This window comes from Hordeum vulgare, chromosome 4H (genome assembly GCF_904849725.1).
Source record: "Hordeum vulgare subsp. vulgare chromosome 4H, MorexV3_pseudomolecules_assembly, whole genome shotgun sequence".
Taxonomy (NCBI): domain Eukaryota; kingdom Viridiplantae; phylum Streptophyta; class Magnoliopsida; order Poales; family Poaceae; genus Hordeum; species Hordeum vulgare.
Genome location: NC_058521.1, coordinates 415,524,667 through 415,534,867, shown reverse-complemented (window position 1 = coordinate 415,534,867; position 10,201 = coordinate 415,524,667). Strand labels below are relative to the sequence as shown.

The 10,201-nt window shown below is 43.6% G+C and overlaps 1 protein-coding gene across 3 annotated transcripts; it reads left to right on the top strand.

Annotated features, from left to right (window-relative positions):
• The first annotated feature begins 6,881 nt into the window (after positions 1-6,881).
• Positions 6,882-9,899, top strand: LOC123448785 (pentatricopeptide repeat-containing protein At1g56690, mitochondrial). 3 transcript variants are annotated; one of them, XM_045125792.1, is made up of 4 exons: positions 6,882-9,014; positions 9,264-9,411; positions 9,499-9,564; positions 9,678-9,899. In XM_045125792.1, exon 1 carries the CDS (start codon positions 6,882-6,884, stop codon positions 9,000-9,002), a length of 2,121 nt encoding a protein of 706 aa, XP_044981727.1. In that variant the 3' UTR covers positions 9,003-9,014; positions 9,264-9,411; positions 9,499-9,564; positions 9,678-9,899. The 3 variants fall into 3 exon arrangements, with proteins under 3 accessions (XP_044981727.1, XP_044981728.1, XP_044981729.1); XM_045125793.1 differs by having other exon boundaries at positions 6,882-9,053; XM_045125794.1 differs by lacking the exon at positions 9,264-9,411.
• Positions 9,900-10,201: the final 302 nt, after the last annotated feature.

Below are 10,201 nucleotides of genomic sequence, written 5' to 3'. Positions count from 1 at the left end.
TGGAAATTAGACAAGCTAAAGACTGCTTCAACAACTCCACCACCATCACCACCAAAGGAAGACAACTAAGCATTGGTATGGGCAATCCCCTTGGCTTCTGCCAAGCTTGGGGGAGTTGCCCTGGTATCGTATCACCTTTATATCTTTTGATTTTACCTTTGTTTTAGTTCTTTCCTTTTCAGTTTTTATTTCTTATCTAAGTGGAATAAGTCTTTAGTGTTTAGTTTGAGTCTTTTGCTTTGTGTCTCCCCCTATGTATTCGAGCTTGCGAGCTATATAATAAAGAGTATCTTAGTCAAGGGCTTTGCTTTGTGCCGTGATCAAAAGTATGAAAAGAACGATAGCATGAAAGATCATGAGATGATCTTTTGGAAAGTGATAGCTTCACATATGAGAAGTATGATGATTGAAACTTGTTGAGAATAGACTAACATAGACCTCAGTCATCGTTGCAATTAATAAGAAGTAATAAGGAAAGAGAGGTTCACATATAAATATATCATCTTAGACACTTTTTACAATTGTGAGCACTCACCAAACTATTACATGCTTAGAAGTAGATGATGGACAAGGAAGACAACATAATGAATTGTGTTTGCTTGGTTCCAAACAATGTTATATGTCTAGAGATCCCTTAGCATGTGACGATTGCTTCCACCTCATATTGGCCAAAACTCCCGCACCAAGTAGAGATACTACTTGTGCATCCATAAACCTTCAACCCAGTTTTTCCATGAGTGTCCACCATACCTACCTATGGATTGAATAAGATCCCTCAAGTAAGTTGTCATCGGTGCAAGCAATAAAAATTGCTCTCTAATATGTATGATCTATTAGTGTGTGGAAAATAAGCTTTATACGAACCTGTGATGAGGAAGACATAAAAGCGACAGACTGCATAATAAAGTTCTTTATCACAGGAGGCAATATAAAGTGACGTTCCTCCGCACTAAGAGGACACGCATCCAAACCTCAAAAGCGCATGACAACCTCTGCTTCCCTCTGCGAAGGGCCTATCTTGTACCTTTACTTTTTGCCCTTGAAAGAGTCATGGTGATCTTCACCAATTCTTTATTTTGCCTTTGTCTTGGCTACCGTGAAAAGATAGGGAAAGATCTATATTCATATATCAACTTGGAGATGAGTACTCATGCTTTATTATTGTTGACTTTACCCTTGAGGTAAAGGGTTGGGAGGCAAAACTATAAGCCCCTATCTTTCTGTGTGTCCAGCTGAAACTTTGATACCATGAGTACCACGTGAGTTGTAACAATTGTGGAAAACAAAAGAGATGATTGAGTATGTGGGTTTGCTGTTCAAGCTCTTATTTGACTCTTTCTGAAGTTATGATAAATTGCAACTCCTTCAATGACTACGGACTGTTGTTGGCTACTTCTCGGTAAGGTTTTTGCTTCATACTTTGCTTTGTGAAGGAATTGTTACTTTCCCATAAGAATCTTTTTGATGTATTGATGTTCTATGTCTGATCATGATGCCCTCATGTCCATATTATGTTTTATCAACACCTTCATCCCTAAACATGTGGACATGCTTATGGATCTTGGTTTTCGCTTGAGGACAAGCGAGGTCTAAGCTTGGGGGAGTTGATACGTCCATTTTGCATCATGCTTTCATGTTGATATTTATCGCTTTATGGACTATTATTATACTTTGTGGTACTATACTTATGCCTTTTCTCTCTTATTTTGCAAGGTTTATTTGAAGAGGGAGAATACCGACAGCTGGAATTCTGGACTAGAAAAGGAGCAAGTCTGAGTCCTCTATTCTGCGCAACTCCAAATGCCCTGAAAATCAACGTGGAATTCTTTTGTAAATATATAAAAAATATTGGGCGAAAGAAGTGCCAGAGGGGAGCTACCAGGGGCCCACAAGCCTGGTAGCCGCCCCCTGGTGGCGGCTACAAGGCTTGTGGGCACCCTGGTGGCGGCTACAAGGCTTGTGGGCACCCTGGTGGCCCACTGGCCCCCCTTTTGCTATATGAAGGGTTTCGTCCAGGAAAAAATTAGGGTGGAGCTTTTTCGTGGATTCTCCACCGCCACGAGGCGGAACTTGAGCAGAACCAATCTAGAGCTCCGGCAGGACGATCCTGCCGGGGAAACTTCCCTCCCGGAGGGAGAAATCATCGCCATTGTCATCACCAACACTCCTATCGTCGGAGGGGAGTCATCTCCATCAACATCTTCGTCAGCACCATCTCCTCTCCAAACCCTAGTTCATCTCTTGTAACCAATCTCCGTCTCGCGACTCCGATTGGTACTTGTAAGGTTGCTAGTAGTGTTGATTACTCTTTGTAGTTGATGCTAGTTGGATTACTTGGTGGAAGAGTTTATCTTGAGATCCTTGATGCTATTCATTACACCTCTGATCATGATTATGATTATGCTTTGTGAGTAGTTGCTTTTGTTCCTGAGGACATGGGATAAGTCATGCTGATAATAGTCATGTGAATTTGGTATTCGTTCGGTATTTTGATATGCTGTATGTTGTCTTTTCCTCTAGTGGTGTTATGTGAACATCGACTACATAACACTTCACCATCTTTGGGCCTAGAGGAAGGCATTGGGGAGTAGTAAGTAGATGATGGGTTGCTAGAGTTACAGAAGCTTAAACCCTAGTCTATGCGTTGCTTCGTAAGGGGCTGATTTGGATCCACTAGTTTAATGCTATGGTTAGACGTTGTCTTAATTCTTCTTTCGTAGTTGCGGATGCTTGCGAGAGGGGTTAATCATAAGTGGGATGCTTGTCCAAGTAAGGGCAGTACCCAAGCGTCGGTCCACCCACATATCAAACTATCAAAGTAACGAACGTGAATCACATGAACATGATGAAACTAGCATGAGAGAAATTACCGTGTGTCCTCGGGAGCGTTTTTCCTCTTATAAGACTTTGTTTAGGCTTGTTCCTTGATACAAAAGGGTTTGGGCCACTTTGCTGCACCGTTGCTACTACTTGTTACTTGTTACTTTTCACTTGCTACGTTTCACCTCACTACACCATCACTTGTTACCGCTACTTTCAGTGCTTGCAGTTATTACCTTGCTGAAAACTGTTTATCAGAGCCTTCTGCTCCTCGTTGGGTTCGACACTCTTACTTATCGAAAGGACTACGATTGATCCCCTATACTTGTGGGTCATTAGTTATCAATTCACACATGAAGTTGTTCCTGGGAGTTGCAAAACTCCTAAGATTACAATCCATAGTAATCTTTTGGTTTTTCAACTAACAAGACCCGCAGCAAAAATAAAAATTAAACTAAAATCTGAAAATTTAAAACGAAAGTTGAACATTAACTTTAACAAAAACTCTAAACACAAAGAATAGGAATACTAAACTCCTCTCCGACAAGGATGCAAAAAAGGGTTTGATACCTCCTTTTATTGATCCGGTATTGGAAAAGAAAAGAGTATCCCGCAAATTTTTTCCCAAAGGTGGTCCTGGGTTATCAAACCCATGAGAGAAAGATTCCCTTGAAGCGATGGTATCTAACAAGATTTTGTCAAAATGTCAAATCCAGCTTTTGACCACATCAGCAAACAAATAGTGATTCAAACACTTATAATTAAAAGAGGTATGAGTACGAGTCCTTAATTCTTACAACCTTGTATTAGCATTGGGATCAAATAGGATATTAATTTTGTGTGATGGAAGGCAACCATTGAGATGTGCTTGTTACAGATGAAAGTGGGGATGTGTCCAAATAACAGCTTGACCGACACGAGCCCTGCATCAAGAATTAGTTGTCCTACCATATGCCATATCCGTCACACGAGGTTGCCTCGATAATTAAGATAATTAAACCAGACAAGAGCTTTAGGCGTTTAATGACTACATGTCATTTACCCCCAAGGATATGATCTATGTTACCCTACTGAACCTTACTGTCACCGTTGCTCGGTATAACACTTTACGGTCTCCTTGATTCTAGCCTCACCGGTGCTCGATCTTCATGATTCTGGGTAGCTGCAAGGATAAAGGTCACGGACAAGACAAGATACATCTTCACAGAACAATTTTATTTCACACATGCATGGCATTATGTCAAAGTCTTCTATTGATCCCCTCAACAAATACCTTAGTTTGTAAGGCTCGTGCCTCAACCCATACCTTACCGAACTACTCACACATGGAGATCAGATCACGAGAAGAACACATATTGAGATTGATTGATTGCTATATGTCTTACAATGGATGTCTTGTGCAATGCATGACTACAAGTATGAACTAGATGCAAGAGCACATTGGTGGTGGAGATGGCTATGGAGATGGAAAATGGTGGCGGCTAGGGTTTGTGGATGAAGATGATGATGAAGAGGTCCGGGCTTCCGTGCTCGTCATTCTGTTGACATTTTGATGGTGTCCCTTTAATAGAAGTTGTTCACTTGGATGATCTGCCTCGAAATCCATGCCAAACGCGCGCTCATGCAGGCATGGGCGCCCGTATGGAACACTCTTTTGCTCTTTCTTTCTGCAGACGCTTCCCATTGATTCTTTCTTCCTCAATTTACCTTCCTTTCCATTTCCGTACGTGATTTTTCCCATTTTAGCCCATTTCCTGTGGAAACACATCAAAGAGAGGATTTGTGGAATCATTTGCATTCGTTATTCATTAATAGAAATAGCAGAGAAAATATCTCTTTTTCAATGAAATATACCGCAAGAAAATATGTGTTTGAATAGAGCACAATGGGGAGGACATTCGATGAAATTTTCGCAAAGCAAGACAAATGCAGCTAGATAAACCATTGTGTTGGGAGAAATGTGATGAAGTTGGGCTCCAAAGTAATTCAGAGATCTACAAAATAATGTATGTGGAGGCACTCTATGTGGAAAGTGACGAGTACCCTTTCGTCGGGGCACAACACAGGTTTGAGCTCGTTGGAGTCTAGTAGCCGCCATCCTTGCTCTGGAACAAGACCAACGGGACTAAATCAAACACCTCCTTCTCCATTGCCCTAGAGGGGAGCCAATCCTACTAGTTCCAACCGAGCGGCAGCGTAAAGATGGCAGATGAGCCCTTCCACGTCCACTTCTTCTTCTTCTCCAACGCTAAGGTGTTGTCTTGGCCCATGGCAAGCAATGGCACCAAGGAGGAGAGAGCAAGATGAAGAAGGTGGCGGCGTGCTCAAGGATGAAATGAAAAGGGGATCTGCATTTTACCCTCTCCTGTCTTATTTATAACCCCTGGTAAGTCTCCAGGGACGATTTGTAGCCATCGATCCCTCCATCCAACAACGATCGTCGACTTCATGATGCACAGAAAGTGGGATATGTGGCATCTCAGGACCGGAAATCAAGGATCCCACGATCTCAGTTGTGTTAAACGTTGCAATTAAGTGAGTGCATGCTCATGAAACTATTGCCGCGGATATTAAAACTCAAAGATATGTTGATCCCGTCGAAAGAAGTTTCCAAATACTCCATCTGTCACAGTTTATAAGGCATGCATGCATATCTATGTCGTCAATTTGACCAACTTAATGAGAGACATATATTACAAAAAATATATCATTAGAAACTTTAGATGTTCTATTTTCTAATAATATAATTTTTATGTTAAACAATATATTTTATATAAGTTAAAGTAACGACCTAGGTACACGTACATGCCTTATAAACTGTGACGGAGGGAGTACAACACTTCGGCCAATCGAGAACGCATGAGGATGAACATATCCACTCGGACAGTCTACTATTTCTCAAAAGAAGCCATTCTTACCGATTGCATTGGGATGAGTTTAAGGCCCCTTCCGGGGCCTTTTTGGACCTTTTTCTAGGATCCAAACCGTAAAACTCATAAGCTTGGACCGGAAGTGGACTCACATCGACTTCCTCTAGGATAAAGAATGGCACCTCTTCAGAGAATTTGTCCATGTGTATATCTTGCTACTCAGGTTTAATGGCACAACCTTACTCAGATGACTATCCAGCCTCCCCCGGGAGACGATCGAGTGCCACCAAGCTTCTCCTCGTAGTCATCTATGTGCTCGATCAGTCGAGAAGCTCTAGTTCTACAATCCGTTAAGTTTTGGTCAGATCTTGATTGTTCGGAAACTTGATGATGGTTGACGAGTATTTCTATAATCACCTAGACTAAATCTCGATTTTCGGCAAACCTGCAAAACCTTAGCTAACTCACGGGACTAATGTTGGGGATATCCATAATTGATAGATCCATGAGGAGCTCATTGTTTGATACATAGAGACCAACAATACACATGAGCTCAGCCTAAATCTCAAAACACCCGATCCGCTCACACGGTCCTCAAAGTCTCCATCACAGAAACGACACCCAAGACCGCAATCACTTGGACGTCTCAAATCCACTCGGCTACTCTTGTGACTCAGACAAGAGGAGATGAGCAGACAACAATAAAATCCAGAATGTCAAAAGGCGCACGACTTCGTGTTTGTTACGAGCATTTATTACAATGGTTATCATATATAGTACTTGTCATCATTGTATCCACTGAATGCTAGCCAATAAACTTGTCACACTTTTTATAATCTACTCGTAGCTTAGGGTCAGGGTTCGTAATACTTTGTAATTCCAGGCACGAGAAAGAAAACAACTACAGAGTTTGAGACATAGAATTTTTACCTCTACCGCGAGGGATCCGACTTGTAAATCTCGTGTCATAACTAGATCTAGGGTCGTTCTTACCCTACTTATTACTGTTACATTTACTCCTACGACACCTGTCCTACCCATCAATCTTGGAGAGGCAAATGATCAAAGTTAGAAGTAAAGTGGGGGTAAATAATCCATTTTCTCCACATATTGTATGGGACACGGAGGAAACGGTTTGGGGTCCAACCGGTTGGATGCTCTCAGCCTTCGTTAGGCACACACCCGCTCGCCATGCGCCTCCCGTCGGTTCGCTTCCTGCCGTCGAGCGCGGCGCCGGCGGTGGTGGCCGCGAACGCGCGCATCGCCTGGATGGCACGCGCGGGGAACATGGAGGGCGCCCGCGCGACGTTCGAGGCCATGCCCCTCCGCACTACCGCTTCCTACAACGCCCTCATCGCCGGCTACTTCCGGAACCACCTCCCGGAAGCCGCCCTCGGCCTCTTCCGCCGCATGCCCTCCCGCGATCTCGGCTCCTACAACGCTCTCATCTCAGGCTTCTCCCTCCGCCGTCACACCCTCCCTGATGCGGCGGCCGCGCTGGCCTCCATCCCCTTACCCCCCTCAGTCGTCTCCTTCACCTCCCTTTTGCGCGGGTACGTGCGCCACGGCTTCCTGGCCGACGCCATCCGCCTGTTCCACCATATGCCCGAGCGCAACCACGTCTCCTACACGGTTATGCTTGGTGGTTTTATTGATGCCGGCCGTCTCGATGAGGCCCGCAAGCTGTTCGACGAAATGCCTGACAAAGACGTCGTTGCACGAACTGCCATGCTATCTGGGTACTGCCAGGCAGGCCGAATTGCTGAGGCACGCCTTCTGTTTGATGAAATGCCGAAGAGGAATGTCGTGTCATGGACTGCAATGATATCTGGCTACTCTCAAAATGGGAAGCTTAACCTTGCACGGAAGCTTTTTGAGGTGATGCCTGATCGCAATGAGGTGTCATGGACTGCTATGTTAGTCGGGTACATACAGGCTGGCCATATCGAGGATGCTGAGCAGCTGTTTAATGCAATGCCAGAGCACCCAGTGGCTGCCTGCAATGCGATGATGGTTGGGTTTGGGCAGCGTGGGATGGTGGATGCTGCCCAGGCAGTGTTTGAGAGAATGCAAGAGAAGGATGATGGTACGTGGAGTGCAATGATTAAAGCATATGAGCAGAATGAGTTCTTGATTGAGGCGTTGTCTACTTTCCGTGACATGTTATGGAGAGGTATCCGTCCAAACTACCCATCAGTCATTAGCATCCTTACCGTGTGTTCGGCACTAGCTATTCTCAATCATGGAAGGGAGGTGCATGCTGCAATGCTGAGATGCTCCTTTGACATGGATGTCTTTGCTGTCTCAGCATTAATCACAATGTACATCAAATGTGGAAATTTGGATAAAGCTAATAGGGTCTTCAATATGTTTGAGCCCAAAGATGTAGTCATGTGGAACTCGATGATCACTGGTTATGCTCAACATGGGTTGGGGGAGGAAGCACTTGGCATATTTAATGACATGACGATGGCAGGAATGGCACCTGATGAAATTACTTATATAGGAGTCCTCACTGCTTGTAGCTATACCGGGAAAGTTAAAGTAGGGAGGGAAATTTTCAATTCTATGTGTAAGGATTCTGCCATCCGACCAGGAGCCGAGCATTACTCTTGCATGGTTGATTTGCTTGGTCGAGCTGGACTTGTACATGAAGCATTGGATTTGATTAAGAACATGCCAGTTGAAGCCGACGCTATCATCTGGGGAGCACTGATGGGTGCCTGTAGGATGCACAAGAATGCTGAGATTGCCGAGCTTGCTGCTAAGAAGCTATTAGAGCTAGAGCCCGGGAGTGCTGGACCATATGTTTTGCTCTCTCACATTTATACATCCACTGGGAGGTGGGAAGATGCTTCTAAGACGCGGAAGTTCATTAGCTCAAGGAATTTAAACAAGTCTACAGGCTGTAGTTGGATAGAGTATGACAAGAGGGTGCACCTCTTCACATCTGGTGATATATTAGCACACCCAGAGCATGCTATTATCCTTAAGATGTTGGAGAAACTAGATGGTCTACTGATGGAATCTGGTTACTCAGCTGACGGAAGCTTTGTGCTCCATGATATAGACGAAGAGCAAAAACTTCATAGCTTGCGATATCATAGTGAGAGGCAGGCTGTGGCATATGGACTTTTGAAAGTCCCAGAAGGAATGCCCATTCGTGTCATGAAGAACCTCAGAGTCTGTGGTGACTGCCATGCTGCCATGAAGTTCATTGCAAAAATAACTTCTCGGGAAATCATACTCAGAGATGCTAATAGGTTCCATCATTTCAAAGACGGATTTTGCTCTTGCAGGGACTATTGGTGAGGTGAATGGGAGGTAGATTCCTTGTCCTATATCATCTCATCCTGCTATTTGGTAATTCTCAGTATCTGAGTACAGTTACCCTTAGTTACGGAAATCTTCAGTTTGATGATGCTTCCGCTTTGTGTCTCTCAAGAGTCACAGCAGTTAGCCTTGGGTTCTCCAGTAATAGTTCCATTTGGCAGTTATATGCATATCCTATTGATTTCATCATTTGAAAGCTTTAGGGTAACTAGTTTAATGGCACCTTAATTTTCTTTATAGGGAACATATCCAGAATCCAGGTTTCATCTGAATATGATTTCATCATCTACTGTGAGCAAACTGCACATGAGGAGCTTGTTCCCCTGTGGTATGTTTGCAACTATCAATGGTGTAATGTGACTGCTTCTCTAAGCGAGGTCACTTAGAGGTCAGATTATGCTGACCTTAGAACCTGTGTAATCACCTGTTACAGTAAAGAGTAAAAACTCCAATTACAAATCATTTTCTGGTGCAGGGAGTCACTGTTTTTCAAGAGCAGCATGCTATTTGAATGTGTACAGACGCCAAAAGACAGCTCGAGGTGAAGGCTTTATGTATTTTCTATTTAGTTCCTCCCTTTACATGAACCCTGATGTGCACACTAACTTACATGCGTATGTTTTTTTTCTTCACAATGCACTCTCACCTTTGCAGACCGCTGAAGCATTGCAGTTCGTCTGTTGTGATAGTTTTGATAGACAGGAAGAACTGGGACATTTCATGACATGGCGGAATACTGAATATGCTGTGGTGACAGTTTGATCACGAAATCACTCGTGGAGATTTTGAGTGTGGAACATAGCCTTCAGTTTTTTTTACCGCTGGCAAGTAATTGGCTACTGTCACTTCTGAACACTCAGCAGTTTGTCTGGCAAACTCGTAGCGCCCCCCCCCCCCCCCCCCCCCCCCCCCGATGAACACCATGTTTTACTACTTCCTTCGTCCCAATTTTTTTTGTCTTAGGCTTGTTTAGAAATGGATGTATCTAAATACTAAAACGTGACTAGATACATTCATATTTAGACAAATCTAAGACAAGAATTTTGGGATGGAGGGAGTATGTTATTATGTACTACTCCATCCGTCCCAAATTACTGCAATAAGTAATTCGGGATGGAGTGAGTACTACGTTGGTATGAAATATATCAGAAGCTTTGAAAAGAGACAACTAGCTAATC

Excerpts from the sequence above, each read along its gene's own strand:
- LOC123448785 (XM_045125794.1), top strand. The coding sequence starts at position 6,882 with ATGCGCCTCCCGTCGGTTCGCTTCCTGCCGTCGAGCGCGGCGCCGGCG.